We start from the raw sequence: 19,519 nt of genomic DNA, 5'->3' as shown, positions 1-19,519 counted from the left end.
GATGATTAGCTTCTCTGTACTTTCGCTATTCGCACTCCGACTCACTTTGAATATGGCATGAAAAGTAGGAAGAGAAAAGAGTCACAGGTCACCTACAAGCTGGTTTTAGGCTTCTCTTTCTGATATTAGCTAATCTGATAAGCCAGGCCATTGAGGTTTGTTGGATTTTGTAGACTAGCAGTTCTCTTGAAGTCTTTTCTGAATAGAACGGATGTAAAGACTCGTTTAGATGCTACTATGATGTCTGGAAATTTGAGCTCAGTGGATACGAACATCTGGGATTCAGTCTCAGGTATGGATTATGATAGATATTATGGAGAAAAGTATCAATTATGATTTGGATATAGCAACAGTAGGAGATTAAAAGCTGAGCCACTACCCAGTGGTTAGATTCTTTTATCCGGAGAAATCCAGGTTCGGACTCTGGAAGTTTTTTCTTAAATTTTTACGGTAATTCTCAAAGTACTTTTTGGAAAACATAATGATTGGTGTGCCCGACCTTATTTGAGGGGAACAACGAAAAGGAAGACATGGTCCCTTTTTACACTCCTAGATCTAATCATGTGGGGTCATCTGTTCATAAAGAACTCTACCATGGTAAGTCGCCCTCTTGTGGTGGGCGATTCCTAAATATTTGAGGTGAAAGACAACGATCAAGTTAGAATCTCTCTCTCTCTCTAAGTATGATCAAGCTATAATCCCATTTACCTTTATTTCTAGCCATGGTGATTTTTGTAAGCCAGAAAAGTCTGTTTGAACTCAGCAGTTATAGAATGGATGGCCTATCTTTCTTATCCAACATGGTATGAATCACCGAACCTACACTCAGAAAGAGTAATGCTTTGAAAAAATGTGTGATTCATTAAGTGGAAGATGCTAACTGAATGGTTAGAGATGCCACAAGCTAAGATCATGTAGCCTAAATGGCTGCAATTTATGCAATTAAAATGGCAAGCTTGCTGTGGTATTGTGAATCCATGCTACTTTGCAAACAAAAGCGAGAAACCTCCATAAAAATCTTTGGAACACATCAAACTGAAACTGCGTCGAATCCAAAAAATGATTCAACACCCCAGTTCTCAGGTATGATGGAACTTCTGAGATCAGAAGGCCTCTCGTTGGACCATGACCAGTTACAAGAACCAGAAGCACTTCTTTGGTAGCCTCCACATATTTGCCAACCAAAACCATTAAAAGCTAAAAGAAAACTGTGAACACCCACCACCTACTTGCTATACTCAAAAACTGTTTACAGATTATACATGAATCTAACCTCCATTTTTTTTGGATCCCTCAAGTGAGCAATCTCTTCACGTCAATAACCCGATCCGATCTTCTCTGATGGTTATAAACCGACTCAAATGCTTGCATGCATACACTGGCAAAACCAGTCATGGCTTGGAAAACATTGGGCAGCCCTGTCTGCAAATTGTTCAGAGTCATTGCTCTTGTGACCGCAACGCTCTTCTCATGCCTGCTCTTCTCCTCCTCCGCCTTCGTCTTTAAAGATTCAACCTTTGCCCGCTTCTCCATAACTGGATATCTCCGTGACATTTCCCCATGACCTTCAGCTGCCGAGTATGGGCCACACTTGGATTCCAGTGACCTTAGTTCTTGAGCTCTTTTCTCGAGTTCTTTAAATGCCAGCTCCGACTTCCTCTTTTGCTTCTGCTCCTCTGCCTGCTGAACAACAACTGCATGGATTACTGTTATGAAGCTTTTGATCCCCTCTGACGCTACTTTGTCAGGAATTCGATCGAGAGCAAGCTGCCATTCTTCACAGAGCGAGTAGATGTCGGAGCTCTGCTGGGATTTGCCGAGCATGTTGTGGTCGCATTGAAACAGAGATAGGCGTAGCCAGCCTGTGAGGGCATACATGTACTCTCTCTGGGACTTTACCAGGCTGCAGAAGGCTGAGTACCAGTGGTTGACCTCGAGCTCCAACTGGAGACTGGCCTGCCGGTGTATGTCAGCGGTCGGATTAGTACTTGATGCATTGTTGAGGTACTCGAGCTGCTGGACTATGTGGGTCTGGACCTGATGGCACTCATACATGCTCCTCCACATGCCCATCAAACTGCACTTCATGAGCAATTATGGTCCATGGTATTAGTAAAAACATGCACCATAATCCAATAATTTAACAAGATCGTATGAGGGAAGAATAAAAAGTAAAATATCGTTGCAAGACTAGATAAAATCTTAAGCTGCTTGGGCAGCTCAACCAAATTTGATTAATGGGTGGTGCAAAAGATTATGGCACTCTGATTCTTTGTTATATTGTCTCGTTCACATTTAAAGACAATCATATGCTGCTGATTATATGACTGTGTCATTACATACTAACAGGGTGATTTGATATTTGAGATGAATCAGTCAAGGTTTAGTGGAAGTTTCTCTTGAGCATGCCCAACTAAGCATTTGTGGTTTCCATTTCTCAAAACAAGAGATGCTGGAATTCAGCAATCAGTGAATGGAAAGTCCAAGAATACCCATATGTAGCTGAATGAGTTTGCTACAATTTAGCAAATCTAAGCTTCCAAGCATGTGTATCTGTGTATTCAGTTAGGCTCATACCTGTGTAGTTCCGAATTCAATATTGTTGTGGATAGTGTTCATATCATATTATCTGGTCATTAGGTATGTAGCAATACCATTATTCTTTCTATGGCCATATATCATGAGGATATAATTGATTTTTACTAAACTTTTCTTTTTGAAGATCGAGATTGAGATTGAGAATGAGGGAGGGAGAGAGGGCAAGCGAGAGAAAGAGAGAGAGGGAGAGCACAAAATAGGGAAGAAGCTCCCCATCCTTCTTTGTTTAAAGAGACTAATTTAACCAAGTCTATGTGGTATTTTGTTAAGAGATCCAATTCCTGCTTATGTTTGTACTTGTATGATAAGGTATAGGAGTGAAAGATTAATAATTCTCTGAAAAAAATGAGAAAATTGGCTACAAGAGAAAGTTTGCTTTTTTGTATCATCATGCCACTATCCACTACGTTTGAACTATTAACTTTTGTTTTGCACTAGATCATTCAGTCGATGAAAAGTTATATTTCTATATGTGCATAAACTCGGCCTATACTACTAATACATAGAGTGCAAAGAAGAATCAGAGCTTATCTGTCATTGATTCTGCTTATTTTAGATTATTCCCTTACTATCCTATGCTTTGGAATCCTAATTCCACTTTTGATCGTTATAAAGCTGAAAAGAAAATACTTCTTCATTTATATCATCTTTCTGTGCAAAAATTTAGTCTTGGAAAACAAAATATTTTGAGTACAGATTGAAGAATGATACAGCAATTTCTGAAGGGAGGTTGTGCAGGGTTAGAAATGGGTGAATCAAGTGTATATATTGAAAATCATTTTTTTCCAGTGGAGATTCTGAATTTGGAAGTACAAAGTTAACATGTTAGATGCTTATCCATTTGCACAACAGGAAATTATATCCTACAGGCTTTTCCCTCTTGTTTCGTTATGCTGCTCCAAAGATATAAGTATAGGCATGGGAATAGGTTAAAGTTTGAAACATGTTAGGATTTTTTACAAATTTTTATGAGTGTAACTAAGAGTTAGACTGCTATTTTTCATGATATGATGCTTGAGGAATTGGAGGATTACGTTGATGATGTAGTAATTTTTTTCCAAGCAAAAGAAAGATCAAGTGGAAGTGCTCTGTTGAGTCCTACAGAGATGCAAAGAGTACAAGCTGAAGATGAACCCGATGAAGTGTGCCTTCAGAGTAACATCAGGAAAATTTCTTAGTTATTTTGTGAATCAACTGTTGGGCTACCTTATAAAGTCATCTGATTTGCTGGTGGCATAATTGTTGAGGTTTTGTTTCAGTGTCTCTGTAGGAACGAGCAGCCACAGATAAGTCTTGAAAAACAACTTCCAAGAATCTTGAATGGAGCTACTTCCTCTTTATGGATTTCATAGGAAAATAAAGCAGAGTTTCTGTTATCATGTCTTTTATTTGTGCTGATACTTGTATCATTAGATGAGATCATGAGAACCATAATATACGTATGCCTCCAAAATAATCTATAATATTAAATGTGGAAGCACTACACAGGAACATAAGGAGAGAAATATGAATAAAATGTTGACTGTAACTTAAATAAAGAATAAAAGAAGGCAAAGCCATGTATGGACATGCTAGTATGCGAGATGCCAAAGTATCAAATGGTAAAGTAGAAACTTTCAGTTTTTAACCATGGAACTAAATTAGAGATGGCAATTTAAGAAACCAAAGAATGACCTATTATATATATTAGAGTAACCCATAGCTTGGCGAAACAGACCGGTTTTAATTAAAGACATTAGCCTGTTACTCTTTGAAGTTTGTTGCTTAAGCGCTTAATTGTTTGTTCAACTCACATAGAGATGCAAATTGAAAATAGCATTTATATAACATGTACACAGTCCTATAGTTATAGTACCAAACTTTAATAATGTACACAATGAAATACTGCATTACTGAACATGATTGTATGCCTAGTATGTCAAACCAATCGATAATAAAAACAAGGATACAACATGATCCCATGGTGATACCATGTCATTAGGTAGAATAGATTTAACTTTATATGAAATTTATAATGATGATAATGGTGAATGCATCAGGCTAGCAGACTAGTGCTCTTCTTCTTCTTCTTCTTTCTTTTTCTGTCAGACAACCTGGGACCGATAAGTGCTATTCTGACCTGCTAATTAGTAGGAAAAAGAATAAAAAAAGGGGATGGTGCAAGAGGGAAAACTGTTTTCTTAAGATCTTTTTATTTCCACCCATTCCATTTTCTCATCCATCTCCTTAGACCAGTCAGAGGTTTCCACATATAAAAGGAGGATAATACATGGGCAGTAGTTGGTGCATTAGCAGAAAGAAAGTGTGGAATTAGCAATGCTCCTTTATACTTCTGTGCATCTTCTTTTGTGAAACACCAACTTTGACTCTGACGGTCAACCCCACAATCGAGCATGGAGCCGTACTGCTAGGACCATAAAGCCCACCCATGTAACCTTTACGCAGAGCAATGGAGAATTTGTGAAAGTTTTCTTGGTGCATATTTGCATGAGAGAGAGAGAGAGCCTAACCCAGTGACCAGCTCAAGGAGCTGGGGAGAGAGTTCAGACTCCCTCAACCTGATGATCTCAGAGGCAGTGGTCTCTATAGCCTGAGAGGACACCAACATCTTGGACTCCAGCCTATCAATCTCGCTCCTGTTCTTCTCAACCTTCACATAGTCCACTCCCTTTGCCTCTTGCTTCCTTAGCAGGCCCACCCTTCTCTCATGCTCCTCCTTGAGTCTCTGAGAATTCTGTGACAGATAAAAACAGTATCGAAAAATCACAGATAAGAGAACAGAACCTGCACTTTTGAACCAAGAAAATCTAGATGAAGCAAGCATTCCTTGCGGCAATTTTGTCTTCTTACTGCTCTCTTCGAAACTACAGGGTGTTTGGGCAATATTCTTGGGCCCCAACCCGACAAAATAAATAAAGAGAACGGAACAAAAGGAACGTGCTCCAGTGGAATAAGAACAAACGCCTGTGTGTTCTAATATAATTTATTACCGTGGCAAAATTTGATCGATAAATAAATCATTGCTTCTTTTTGTCCAAGAATCATTTAGGCTGGCACCACACATGGATCTCGAAAGAAACCAAGGATAGGAGGAAAAGATGGAATCCGCTCAGGTTAAGCACATGCAGAATATTAAAACTAAAAATAAAATAAACATGAGAAGGAGGAGAAGAACAGGAGAATGAGGAAGGTGGTGTACCTTGACTTCAAGAAAGAGCTTCTTCTCCCAAGCATAGAGCTTCTCCACTGTAGAAGAATGGCTCATGCTTCCAATACCATCTCCACCACCATTCCCGACACCCTCCATCATCTCCTCTCCACACCTCCCAAACCTGGTGAAACCACTAGTCTTTGAATTGGATCCCCAGGTCCAAAGAAATGGGTTCAGACTCTTGCCGTAGCTGCACATCTTGCCTACATTATAACAAAGAAATAAAATGAGAACAAAGTTTTTGTATAAGAAAAGATTAAGGCAAGGGATTTAGAAGGAAGGAGCTTGCCTGCTAGTCCTTGACTAGAAGGAAGCCCGGAATTTGGAGCTTCTAAGAGCACCGAAACACGGCTTCCGGCATCGGCTGCCTTGAGGAAGTACTCGTCGAGCTCCTTAACAATTTCAGATAGATCCTTCCTGCTCCTGGGCACCACAACCATGGCGAGCTCACTGGTGGAATCCTTCGAGAAGCCGCTGACAACCGACGGCGCCGGGGCGGCGGCAGGCGCGGCGGTGACTTCGGACACGGTGGTGGTCGCCTCCTCCCACTCCTCTTCGGTAACCGACCGGGAGGAAGAAGGAACAAATGGGTCCCAAAAATCCCAGCTTGACAAGGGTGGCGGCGGGGGAGGAGGCGGGGGGAGCACTGGGGAGGCGGTGACCGAAGAGGTGCAGGTGTCAGAGCATGGGCTCATTGGAGGAGGGGGAGGTGGCGGTGGCGGTGGCGGTGGCGGGGGCGGTGGTGGCGGTGGAGGGGGCGGGGGCGGCGGTGCAGCGGATGGGGATGGGGAGGGGAGGGGAGGGTAGTGGTGGTGGGTGTGCAGGAGGTGGAGGTGGGTCTCAGCGTTGGCGAACTGAAGGAGGGCGGCGCCAGTGGAGCGGAGGGAGCGGAGGTAGAGGGAGTGGGCGGCGGCGAAGGCCTGCCGCTCCGCCACCAAATGCTTCATGTATCGCCGTCGGGCCTTGCATCGAGCCACAACCTCTTCTCTCTCTAGCCTAGATTGACAACACCCCATCTCTCCTCTTCTCCTCTGTTTCTTCCTGTTCCCTCTCTAATCTATACCAAAAGAAAGGTGGCTCCTTTTTGCTGGACAACTTCAAAAATATATGGAATTTTTCCTCTCGTCCGCCTCCTTTTTCTTCTTCTTCTTCCTCTTTTTTTTTTTTTTTTGATAACAATCTTCTTCCTCTTTATCTACCCTGTTTCTTTACTCCTTCTGAACTATATCGACAGAAAGGTGGCTCCTTTTGGTGGTAGAACTTCAAATATTCGTGAACATTTTTCGACCTCTTGGAGGGCAGATCTCAGAGGAAGATCACAACGGGTGGTTTCATGGTTGTGTCCCGGATCTTGCATTGAAGGGAAGGAGCCTCTTTTTCATCTCTAATCCTCTCTTGAGACCGCTTTTCCTAGCTCTCTTCTCTCTAAAGAAAGTTCAGAATCCTACTAAAAATCCCTTCTTTGCCTCTCCCCATTTGCTCTCTCTCTCTGTTTCTTTCTCCTGCGTTTTAACTTACTCTTGTTTTCCGACATAACCAGTGGAACGGACGGAAGAGTAACAGTATGAACAGACATGAGTGTTGGGAAGCGTGCATGAGATGGGTGTGACGGGGGATTCTACATTACAATAATACCCCTGATCATTCTGTCGAATATCTCGTGAACCAATCAATTTTGGCGTACACCACTGCTTTTTTCGAGCCGTTCGGGTGAATTAACGGCGCCACAGGAGGGTACGTTGGTCAATTAAAAGATTCAACGGGAGTGCGCTTTATTTGGATAAGGTGTTTCATGAGACTAGAGCGGGCGTTTTCGTTATTCTCGGTTGGTGTGCAGGGTACTTGTGGAAATGACTTTCGGGTTTGAGTTCTTCTTTTTCTTTTTTTTTTTTTTTCTCGCTAGTGGAACCAGGAAATACCTGCAAATCTGTTTCGGATCATTAATAATAAATTATAATACACTTTTACCCCCTTGAAGTTTTCTCATTAATAGAACTCGAAACTTTAAAACTTTCAATTAATATACCAAGTTAATTTACTGTAAAATCTTCGTTAAATAGCATTTGATATAAATTATCATGATCATCATCTCCAACTATAACACCTAGCTCCTATCGCAAGGCGAAGGAGCTAGGTGTTATATACTCTCTTTTCTCTCTCTTTCTTCCATCTCAAAACATATGTAGAGCTCTTATCCACGCCCTCTTAAGCTTCCACCATAAGCTTAAATTTTGAACACAAGCATATAGGACCCTAAATCATATTTTCTATTGAATAAGTAATATAACTCTAGTAGCACTAGAAAACTCTAATAAGCAGTTTCAACAAAAAATAACTTTGTAAATTGCAAACCTGGCTAAGGCAAACCTAACACCATCAAAACCTTTCATATGCTTCAAATTTTTTCTGCATAGAGCTAGCCCTTCCCAAGCCACCTCTTAAACCTTAGCAAAAGTATAATTTGAATTCAATCTTCTGATGTAACCACAAAAAGACTTCACCAGCTAGATAAACTAATTACAAAATGCATGCTACTCTCCATATTTCTGAACTCAAGTTAAATTCCTTGCCAACAAAATGCACATGATCAATTGAAAAATGTGATTAGTTTCTTGCCATTTTTTGGGTTTAGATGAGTTAGGCCAGATTGAATTTAAGCTAGCAGCAATTTCAGCTCAACTTCTTGTGAGCTCAAGAGCTCAGCCCTGCCCCTCCCTTCTAACTTCATGATATGTTCAAGGTTCTGTATGTGTAATAAACAAGCTTCAAGCTCTAGAAACACTATAATACAATACAAGTAGCAATATAGAATTCTAAATTTGTACGCTTGGTTAAAGAAGCACCAATTCTTTATCTTTTCTCTTTTCCTTTTTTTCAAATCTTTTGAGAAAATGCTCGCGCTTTATCTTACTTTATTCTTAGAATATATAAGGGTAAATATAAATGTTCAGCAATTATATGGTTGGACTATTTGGGCCTAACCGCACGTGAGGCATGTTGGGCTGATAATTAGCAAAGCATTCAATAACCTGAGCCCAAGACTACCCTGGCCTAGCACCCCAATATGACAAGAACCACTCTTGCAACCGTTTGAGTTCCCTCTTTTGGTGCCCCTGAAAGTAGATGGATTAAGTATGCCTATTTAAATTTTATGGGATCATTGTACCCTTATCCTCATCATTGCTTTTTTTTATTAAGGTGAATGGGTCATACATGCCTGCCAAGTATGAATGTATGCAATAGAGTCAGGAAATAAAATGTCACTTAATATGGTTGGAACAGCTGAGAAGTTGGTCCAGAGAACTTCTCTAAAGTGCTCAGCCACAGAGGAGGTAACTTGGCCTATTTGCTTTACGGTAAACATGGTTGGCCGCCCAGAAAACATGTTCTCTTACACTCCTCCAGATGTCAAACAGGAGTGGGTGGGCATTATTACTTATAAAATTTTTTTTTGGTATATCGGTTGCCCACACTAGCCTCGCGTAAGCACTGCCATAAGAGTCCAGAGAAAGGATACACCCCAGAGGTGGGGAAATAAATACATGGTAGGTTCAGAGAATCTCTCCAAAGTGGTGAGCAGCAAAGGAGGTGACCCAGTCTGTAGCTTTGTTCGTCTTTCAATAGACATGCACAACCTAGAAGACAACACACTCCTCTAATAACCTCCGGATGTCGATTAGAAGCAGATGATCTGTCTCCCACATCTCCTCCTGTAGGATCTGCTCAATAATCTTCACTGAGTCTCTCTCTAGGACGATATTCCTAGCTTCGAGCACCCGCCTGGCATGGAAGATTTCCTCTCACGCTGCCCGGAGTTCCGCTCCAAGAGCATCTGCCTCAAAAGTACGCCATCCTCCTGCAGCTATCAACCTAAAGCAGTGGTCTCTAATCACAAATACAACACTAGCACAATCGCCGCCCTCTAGCAAACTACCATCGAAATTCACCTTCATATGTATAAAAATGTTTTTAGATACGTGCCATAGAGCATAGCATCCATTAGTCCAAAATGTTTTGTCTTCCGCGGAAGCCCCTGAATTTTATGTTCTGTTTTCCATTTCAATTGTCCTCCTTTTTCTTCTGGTTTAATTCCATGAAAATAGTAGCTGCTCACACAAATTCAATTCTTGGTTGAGTAAACATCTTAAAGAACTTATTCCGGTTTCATTTGGATGGAACTTATTTAAAGAAGAGCGTAACAAACAAAAGAACCACATGACGTAAATCACGTCGCACACCAAAGGGGTCCAACGACACACAGAATATTGATCAGAAGCCCAACCAGACCAACACTTTCAGCAAATAGTGTATCAACAATAGGTTACTCTAATCAATCAAAATCAAGAAAAATAACATCAGCAGTAGGAGATTTCAGCAGCCCAAGGAAGAGCAAGACAGATTCAATTCAGTAAAACTCTAAATTTACATTTTTAAGAGAAAAAAAGATGCAAGTTCCGCTAAGATCCTGGCAAACGAGAGTGTAAGACAAATAAATTAATAACAAATAATGGATTCTTATTAGCTGTGAGTTTGGTTACAATGATCATTCAAAGCTCTGTAATCGGATCAAGGAGAACAAGATCATCTCCTTCCCGTAAAAAAGCGCAGCCTGACCAAACCTATCATTTAGAGAAGGAGTTCGATGCCTGTGTAATGATATCCTGGAAAATCCTTAACCTTTTCCCCATTTTCCCCTCGTTCAATGCCGGACCGGTATCAGTACTATCATCCTCAAGAACAGGAGCAAGAACTGCCGCCACAATGGCGTCATTGAACTCATTATTGTCCGGCAATTCGGGCCACCAATCCTCTGTCCCCGCCGTAACAAAGACAGATTTCCTTCTGTTGCCACCTTGTTCACTTGCTTTCTCCACAGGTATTCTGGGTGGGAGGGACTTCTCCATCACATTGCCCGACCTGGTCCTCTTGAGCTGATGATTGATCATCCCATTCAGATCTTTCATCATCCTCGACGAATAGAATGGCGGTGCATCGATGTCGAGCTCGGCGTTCGATGAAATGTCGAGCTTCGCATTGCTTATTATTCTGTTCGTGTTGATATTCTCATCAGCGAAGCGTTCTCGTGCTGGTGGCATCAAGTAGTCGATGCAGGGATGAGGCTGCCAAATTGAGGAAGACTCGACGAATGCGTCGAAGATCCTGCTTTGATCAGACCGATCCTTCGCAGTGCGACCGTAGAGTTTGGCCTCGAGATCTTGGAGCATCTCCTGGGCCCTGTCGTAGGCTTTCAAGTGGGAATCAGCTCCTCTCAGGCTATCGACTGCTGCCGGACTCACCTGTCTGAGGGTCTCTTTGGCCTCGGCAATCAGCCCTTGCTTCATCAAACAGATGCCCAGGTTGCACATCTTATTGCTATCGGGGCCCATCCGAAGGGCTCTTCTGTAGGCTGCCTCAGCTTCGACATAGTTCTCCTTCTGCATCAGTGCCCAGCCCAGATTCCCCTGCAACCATACGATATCATAAGCTCTAAGTTGTGATCTGCCCCACATAAAAGCCAAATTACATAGACTGAAAATTTTTTAGAGATCGGAAGGAAAGAACTACAGAAGGAAGGTCCTCACCAGAAGTCTGGTTGCTTCTTGCTCGACAGAGACCTGGAATTTCCTCCCCTGAGACCGAGCTGTCTTTGTTCGTTTCCCATTAAAGGCCAGACCTTGCTGGATAAGTTGCAACTTGTGCTTCAAGAGAGCTATCTGCTCGTCCAATCTCCCACACCTCTGTTCACATTTCGACGAAGTCGAGGCGTTGGTTCATTGAGCATTATATCAGAAGCGAAGAAACGATATAGAGAAGAGTGGAGAATAATGAAAAACCTTGTAAAGATCCAAAAGAATGTTGTCCAAGGACTCTTGGGCTTGATCCGAGCACCGGCTCCTAAGCGACTTGATAGCTTCGATAGCTTCTTCTGCTCTGTTCTGCTGTTTCATTACGATCGCCATATCCTTGAGCGCACTATCGACCCTGTCCCCAGCATTGATGGAAGCCCAAAACAAGGCAATTGCCTTCTCAGGGTCCTTATCCACTAGCTGATCCATGAAGGATACCAAAAACAAAAACAATAAAAGGGAATTAGAATAACAAACATCAACATGTCGAATTTTTTTAGATGAACAATAGGGGTGTACCTGGACCCGTTTTGCCTTCACATAAGGGGTGTCCCCGACTGGGACTTTGTGGGTAATGTGGAAAAAATCGGGCTTTGGCCTCGCGATTGGTCTAATGGCCGAGCAAGCCGCTGATTTCGATGGCCGGATTCCGGTGGGAACACTGATGTTCCAGGGGTCTTGCATCATCTTCCTCTCGTCTGGGTTTTGCTTCACTTCTTCGCTGGGGAATAAAAGGATTTGTGCGAGGAGAAGTGGAAGAGAAGAACAGGGAGAGGGAGTTTTGCATACGCTTCACGGAATCATGGTGTTGATAGCAATCGTGGGAGGAGAATTTGGAAAACGCACGACCGTTGGAAAGAGAGAGCCGTTTGAAAACTAGCCGTTGGGGCTCGACACAAGCGGGTGCCCAGGTTACCGGCTCAGCCGGTTCAGGTGCACGGAAATTAAATTTAAGCAATTCTACGCACTTCGGAAAAAAAAAAGAAATAAAGGAATAATAAGATTCGGATTAGGTTCAGGTCCATTGCCCAGTGGAAGACAAGATTCCCACTGGGCCTGGATGCAATGCTTGGAAGGCTTTGAGATTAGTGCACAGTACACTGTTTACTTCCCCTGGGCCACTGGTCAGTGCGTCTGCCGTACAGGTTATCTGAAAACCCGTCCCGCATTGCAAGCTTCCCTGCCGTGGATCTTGCAAGTAGAAATTTTTTTAGGAGATGGCCACTCTCTCTCTCCATTTTACTTGATTAGTTGTTTTTTTTTATGGGTTTTTTACTTGATTAGTTGATTACATAGGATGTATGATGCATTTTAGTATTCAGATTTTTATTTCGTTTACATGAAATGATAAATATGTTCCTTATTTTAGTTCATTAATTTTACTTTTAATTAAATATGAGAATTACTATGAGATAATTCCTATTTTTTAGGTGATTGATTGCCTCTATCATTAGGTAATGATATGGTGTGTTCTCGTTATTCATTTAACATTTTTTTTTTTATGATTTCTTCTATAAAAGCTCTTAAAATCTCTTAATTTCAAACAATATTTTACTGATGCGGCTTCTTTAACTATATAGCAGAAGCTTAACTGATAGAGAAGAACCTATTCCAACGGATTAAAGCTCAGTATATGATGCTAAAATTTTGGAGGCCAGCCCTATGCGGCTAACCACAAAATGTAAAACCTCCATGCCAAAAAGATTGTCATATTTTTTCTCTTTTTCATACTTGCAGTAGGTATTCGATAAAGACTGAGTTCTTTCTACTTCGAAGCGTGGAAAAAAAAAATATATGAAATCTTGTTCACCCATTGAGTTTCCTTGTCTATTTTTTTTAAAAAAATTTACATACATTGTACATATACAAGATCTTGTAAAATATATGAAAAATCATATGCGTAATATGTGTTAAGATCTACTTAAGTATAAATCTCAAAACATAGAAGATTAGAAAAGTTTTTTTTTTTTTTTTTTTTTTTTTTTTTTTTTTTTTTTTTTTTATGAAGAAAGTCTGTTTAAGCTGGGTCTATAACAACCAACCCAACCTGATTTTGAGTTGGACTGGTATTGACCTGCCAACCTCCATTGTAGCCCAGAATTATGCAGGCCAACCGGACCAACAACTACATGTTGGGTCGAGGTTCAGGTTAGCTTGGCCCTTAGTTCATCCATTGGCGTAGGACTGCATCCATTATTGTAGGAGACAAACCTGTTAAGTGGGGCCCTAAAAATTAGGTATAATCTATGGCGCATGTCACCTGTGAGCAATCTTTGCCCATTAGCTCAAGCTTCTAAGTTACTCCGTGCTTATCCTTATGTTAACTATGCTTGATTCCAAACGGTCACCAAGTAATTAGCTACAGAGAATCTTCAACCTAAAGAAGCAAGAAGTGATTTTTAATTCAAGAAGAAAGCAGAACATCATATGTTTGTTTTAAAATCTCGCCAAAGATTACAGCATGTGCACATAACTAGGAATCTTTTTGTGGCAGTACATTGCGATATCAATTGTCATTTGTCAACACATCTTACCATCAATTTCATTTTCCATTGAATAACTAGAAAGCCAATATGGGTCCCATGCTTGACTTTGTCATTCTATGTGATGCTCAATCTGCAAATTTCCTGATTCATCAATGAATCTTCCACCAATATAATTCCTGTTGTTTATTTGGATGAGGGATCATTAATAAGTTTCTATACCTCTGCTATCCTTGTATCTTCTTGATTACTTGTGTCGCAAATGGGTCGGGTTGAGGCATGACCTGACGAGGCCCGGACCAATCTGATTCTTTAAACTTAGGGGGGAGACTAGGTCAGAAAAATGATTGCTTAAGATTAACGTGGTATTTGACCTGGAAAGTAGAAAACTTGGTCCGAGCCTGAATCCTCAGACTAGTCAGTCTGCTGTTTTAATTCATAGTAATATGGTCCAGATTTACTGAAAAAGAAAGGTGACGACTCCAGACAAAGCGCCAGATTCTAGACTTGGTCTTTGATTACCAGTGAGTTTTACGCAGACTTTGACTGAAGGGAATAGATGAACGCGTGGAGCTCTTGCCTGTGGGATTCGGGCACTCTGATGTACTCCCAAGCTTTCAGCAAGCGGTTTACCAAAATTTTCCCCAACCACCACGTTAACTACAACTTGTTTTAATTGACTTCAATGCAGCATAGGCACAGAGATGATTGAGGCCCTCTTCTTGCGTAAAGATACTTGTTTTTTTTTTTCTTTTTTTATATTGATGGGAATAGGAACATGAGGTCGGGGTGCATTTGACTCTTGAGGCATAGGTGAACCATGAGAGCTTGGGATTATTTGGAGTTGCTTGTGGGAAGGGGAGCAAAGGGGAGGTTGGGAGATGTAGCAGTGTGGTGGATAACTTGGATAGGTCATGTGTGGTGGGGAATGCTGTGTCTCCTTGCGGAAAGAGAAAACAACAAAAAGGCCTAATTAACGTACCTCCTCCTCCCCTAAACCCCACTTGCTAGCAACCAAGACTTGCACCCCAAGCATGTGAGAAAAAGTGGAAGGTAAAGCAAAGCCCATACCTCAACCACACCATTCGTCTACCCTCCTTTTCACCTTCCCTTGTACCTTAGAACCCCCTCATTCTTGCAGAGAAGGAGAGGAGATCTTGTGAGGACCTACACGGGCGTATATTTAGTCCCACATCGGTTATTCGCTAAGAAGATTTTGGGTACTTATACAAGATTAAAGAACTCCAAATAATATCTTCCAGCTAGTCTTTTTAGATAAGGTCTTGGGTTGTTACAAATGGTATCAGAGCAAACTCAGCTCATAGCCTATATGGACTAGAGGACACTACAACACGAGTTTATAGAGACTGACCACGAGCCGAACGTATTGCTTGTGATTAAATTTGAATAGATTTGAATCATGACAAGGATGACAGTGCTTGAATGGGGGAGTATGTAAGAATCCACGCTTGTATGTGTTTAGTTCTATATCGGTTATTTACCGAGGAGATCTTAGTTACTTATATAGAACTAAGAAGCTGAAAAAATATCTCCCGACTAGCCTTTTTGGATGAGGTCCCGTATTGTGACAGATCTTATGTGTGTTCAAACTACTTAATTTCAATTTCAGGCCCACAAGCAATACATGTGTTCAGTTCTTCATACTAAACTGACGACTTCTTAATTTATTGTTATAGAATATGGTAAGAAGTGAAAATTCAGTTTTCACTTTATAATATAAAACCTAAACACATGTCGATTATCAACCATATATTTTCTCTCCATACATTTATGAGTTAACATATATGCCTAGACATCTTAAACACCCCAAACCTACGATTTGCATCTAAAACTCCATTGGATGATCAAATTGTCCAATATATTTACCTCACCTCTTAAACATATATAAACACCTACCATGCCTATGGATGTTCGGCCAAAAGCTAGCCATTATCACGACTAGAACAATTCCCTACTCTTCTCTATACCTTTGTAGATTCTAGACCTATCTTATTTGTGCTGAAGTGGAGTAGATCTGAAACACATTTAGACTACTTAATCAGCAAGCAGAACATTAGCCAAATTTCTCAGCTTGGGATGTAAAATATGGGGCAGATCAATCCCATCGGCATGTATAGACATCTCGAGGGTACGACTACAGAATACACTCCATTGGGAGATCAAAGATTTCTCTAGTCCTACTCCACCTCTGTCCTATGCATGAACATTTACCCATGCTCGTAGATTTCTGACCTCAAATGTGAAGAATATTAGTATTGCAAAGACTGATGCTGAGGTTACATGTTAGTTTGCAAGTTAAAATATGACCCGAGTGGCTTAAGATAGAACTGCAAAATTTAGTTACCCATTTACACAAAGATTTCGGTTGTGGTTACATCTGAGTTGGGTTCAAGTTTTACAACTTACAAGCTAGCAAGACTTACATATTTTGTGCAAGTTATGGATTAGCTAAGTTTAGTCACATTATTTTATCTTGACTCAGAAGTAGAAACATACATTTAGGCTTGCAGGCCGAGTTTAAATTAGAGATTCAGATTTTGGGTCTAGGTCAATCAAGTTCGGTCTACGTAATCCACTTTAGACTTTGGAGAAGAATGAACAAAAATCTAAAGCGGACTCCAGATTTTACCAAAAGTTTTTAGAGGCACAGAATTAAGATTCATTCAAAATATCGTGCATATTACAACATGGGTCATTAATTTATGCAGTCACAATCATGATGGTCCCCTAAAGAGCCTCATCATTTAAGATATTTCTTCTTTTTATACCAAACAATTAGATTAGCTTTGAACTATCGAGCACTTGCTCAGATGGTATCACCTCTTACCTCTTACCTCTACTTTAAAAGTGGTCCGGTCATTCTAACCTTTTGTTCCCTGTCCGAACTCAATTTCTATATTTTGTCTATTTACAATATTACATCCTAAGCTGTTTAGCCTTTGGTAACTCCATATATAATATATGTTCTATAGCTAAAATGCAAGCTTTTTCATCCTGATAACTCAAATTTTCTTGCTCTGTAAAGCTTTCAAACATGCCCATCGATCTTAACCAAAATAGTATACCCAATTCAGGCTCTTATTCCCAAAGGGAGAAGCAAGGCAAACCTATTAATCAACATCATGCATATATAACTTAGAAAAAAAAAACATAAAGATGCTAGTTGATCGAGTTCGGTAAAATCTCTTTGTGTTCATATAAGATATTTGTATTAATTTATGAACTCAATGATCTACAGATAAGCACTTTTTAATCAATTAGAGAATTATAGTCATTCATGACTCATTTCACTTGGGATCGCAGACGTTCGATTAAATATCAACTTGCCATTGAAGGATTATTTAGCCTAGTGGCAGTTCCCAGGCCACCAATTGTTTTTTCCTTTTTTTTTTATTTGTGGGAAGGGGTGGGGGGCAACAGCTAACGACCATGTAAAGGTTGACATAAAAATTAACTGCTTTAAATGATGAGGATAACACATGCCATCGACTTGGACCATCCATTTGGAGGGAGGAGTGCATCCTGAACCATAATTTTTATTTTTTTCAGATAAACATTAAAATATAAGAAGTATATAAAATTATAGTGAGTGAAGAAGAATAGTAAGACAACTACCATCCGGTTGTTTAGAAATATCCGAGCTATAGCCTATAATGAGACGGCCTTGCAAGCAAAGCATGTGTAGAGGCCAACAGTGCAATAGGTGGCCTCATATGCGGCCAACCACTTCGAGAATACTCTTTGAATGGAAGAGATGGAGCTATCTAGTGCACTTCGGAAGTTGTTATCTTTTGATTTTTTTTGACTGTATTCATATCTATAATATATGATATATCTGTTTTAGAGAGAGAGAGAGAGAGAGAGAGAGAGAGAGAGAGAGAGAGAGAGGGGAAAAGCAATAGTAAAGTGAAGGAGCAGTAAAGGGAGAGTGGAAATTAATCAAGCCTTGTCATCCCCACTGTTTCCAACCTCGCTTTACACCTACCTGAGGGTGGAGGCACCACTGATATGGTTGTGCCTTGTTACACTATTAGTAACACGACAAGGGAGGAGGCCTACTTGCAGCCACTCCCCTTGTAACCTTTTCTCGCCAACTAGCGTCAAGAAGACCTCCCTCCCAAACGGCCACCCCTTTTGGCCGGAGTCAAACGCCTATAAATCCCCATCGCCCTTTCCAAGAGGGAGCTTGCAGTGCCCACAAAAGAGTGGGAAGAGAGACAGAGAGAAGAAAGTTGGAAAAGAATAAGCACTAAAGAGTCATGGGGAGGTCTCCATGCTGCGAGAAAGCCCATACCAACAAGGGGGCATGGACTAAGGAGGAGGATCAGCGCCTCATCGCCCACATCCGAGCCCATGGTGAGGGTTGCTGGCGCTCGCTCCCCAAGGCGGCCGGCCTCCTCCGCTGCGGCAAGAGCTGCCGCCTCCGATGGATCAACTACCTCCGTCCTGACCTCAAGCGCGGCAACTTCACTGAGGAGGAGGACGAGCTCATCATCAAGCTCCATAGCCTCCTCGGGAACAAGTAGGTCATTATAATTCTTATCATCAAACCCTATCTTCGATATTACAATAAAAGGATTTTAATATAATCCGATACCACGTTATGAATAATCTCATAATCTTCTGAATTCATACAGATGGTCTTTGATAGCTGCAAGGCTGCCAGGGAGGACAGACAACGAGATAAAGAACTACTGGAATACGCACATAAGAAGGAAGCTGTTGAGTAGAGGGCTGGACCCTACAACCCACCGGCCGATCAGCGAGCGTGCCTCCAATATAACCATCTCCTACGGGAGGAGAGAGGAGAAGGGTGCTGTGTTGTGGCATATGGAGGAGAGGAGCAGTAGCGAGGAGTCGTCGGCATGGCAGCGGCAGCAGCAGCAGCTGAAGTGTCCGGACCTTAATTTAGAGCTTTGTATAGGCCCTCCCTTCCAGCAAGAACCAGTAGTAGTGGAGCCTGTAAGGAGGAAGGGGAACCTTTGTTTCAGCTGCAGCTTGGGGTTGCACAAGAGCAAGGAGTGCAAGTGTAACCACGTCCTAGGCCTCAGCACCGAATACTAGATTATAGAAGCCTTGAGATGAATTAATAGGGCGAGGAGTATTTTAATTACACTTCGGAATTTTAGAGGTTAAGGGGAGAGAAGGGAGGACAAACTTAGAGCTTGCATCTTGATGAGAGTCTATCTATTTCCTCTTCTATTTTGTATAATTATCGATATATAATACTAGATGTCTCTGATTATTCATAACAATTGCATGGATTCGTCTCGTGGGTGTTTGTTATTGCTTGATATCTTCAGTATAGGCATCATCCGTTCCTGATTCCTATATTTCTTTTTAGGTACTCCTTGCAGCTACCTACATCTTTTTTTTTTTTCTCTTTCTTTCTTCTCTATATGATTGGTTTACTTGGCAGGATAGCACCGATAAACATGGCGAAAATGTAGAAATGGAGAGACCATATATGTTTGCTCTTGTTATGAGATCTTTAGGCGCCTAGTTTGGTCCTGTTGTATCCAAGTGTTGCATCCCTGTCCCCATCTCATTTAATGCATGTGGTTTGTGGATAAGAGGTG

At 41.2% G+C, this 19,519-nt stretch overlaps 3 protein-coding genes across 3 annotated transcripts; 1 reads left to right on the top strand and 2 right to left on the bottom strand.

Moving 5' to 3' along the window:
- Positions 1-983: 983 nt before the first annotated feature.
- On the bottom strand, positions 984-7,573 carry LOC103720605 (protein ALTERED PHOSPHATE STARVATION RESPONSE 1-like). The gene is made up of 4 exons (XM_008810394.5): positions 6,099-7,573; positions 5,798-6,012; positions 5,109-5,332; positions 984-2,077 (listed from the first exon to the last, which is right to left on the bottom strand). Exons 1-4 carry the CDS (start codon positions 6,823-6,825, stop codon positions 1,294-1,296), a joined length of 1,950 nt encoding a protein of 649 aa, XP_008808616.4. The 5' UTR covers positions 6,826-7,573; the 3' UTR covers positions 984-1,293.
- Positions 7,574-10,176: 2,603 nt separating this feature from the next.
- Positions 10,177-12,190, bottom strand: LOC103720606 (protein POLLENLESS 3-LIKE 2). The gene is made up of 4 exons (XM_017846053.4): positions 11,956-12,190; positions 11,644-11,856; positions 11,392-11,547; positions 10,177-11,271 (listed from the first exon to the last, which is right to left on the bottom strand). The coding sequence occupies exons 1-4, from the start codon at positions 12,121-12,123 to the stop codon at positions 10,432-10,434; spliced, it is 1,377 nt and encodes a 458-aa protein (XP_017701542.4). The 5' UTR covers positions 12,124-12,190; the 3' UTR covers positions 10,177-10,431.
- Positions 12,191-17,896: 5,706 nt separating this feature from the next.
- On the top strand, positions 17,897-19,211 carry LOC103720607 (MYB31 transcription factor31). The gene is given in 3 exon segments (XM_008810396.6): positions 17,897-18,462; positions 18,578-18,993; positions 18,996-19,211. Coding segments are annotated over 3 exon segments (714 nt in total). The 5' UTR covers positions 17,897-18,199; the 3' UTR covers positions 19,031-19,211.
- The last annotated feature ends 308 nt before the right edge of the window (positions 19,212-19,519 follow it).

Source organism: Phoenix dactylifera, chromosome 10 (genome assembly GCF_051530095.1).
Source record: "Phoenix dactylifera cultivar Ajwa chromosome 10, Ajwa_hap1_PhDact_Kaust_v1.1, whole genome shotgun sequence".
Lineage (NCBI taxonomy): Eukaryota > Viridiplantae > Streptophyta > Magnoliopsida > Arecales > Arecaceae > Phoenix > Phoenix dactylifera.
Note: the sequence above shows the minus strand (reverse complement) of the source record. Positions and strands in the feature narration are given on the sequence as shown.

Coding starts and splice junctions, on each gene's coding strand:
- LOC103720605 (XM_008810394.5), bottom strand. CDS start 6,825: ATGGGGTGTTGTCAATCTAGGCTAGAGAGAGAAGAGGTTGTGGCTCGA. Junction 5,333..5,797: donor AGCTCTTTCTTGAAGTCAAG/GTACACCACCTT, acceptor TATCTGTCACAG/AATTCTCAGAGACTCAAGGA. Junction 2,078..5,108: donor CTCCTTGAGCTGGTCACTGG/GTTAGGCTCTCT, acceptor CATGAAGTGCAG/TTTGATGGGCATGTGGAGGA.
- LOC103720606 (XM_017846053.4), bottom strand. CDS start 12,123: ATGATGCAAGACCCCTGGAACATCAGTGTTCCCACCGGAATCCGGCCA. Junction 11,857..11,955: donor TGAAGGCAAAACGGGTCCAG/GTACACCCCTAT, acceptor TTCATGGATCAG/CTAGTGGATAAGGACCCTGA. Junction 11,272..11,391: donor AAGAAGCAACCAGACTTCTG/GTGAGGACCTTC, acceptor GTATGGTTGCAG/GGGAATCTGGGCTGGGCACT.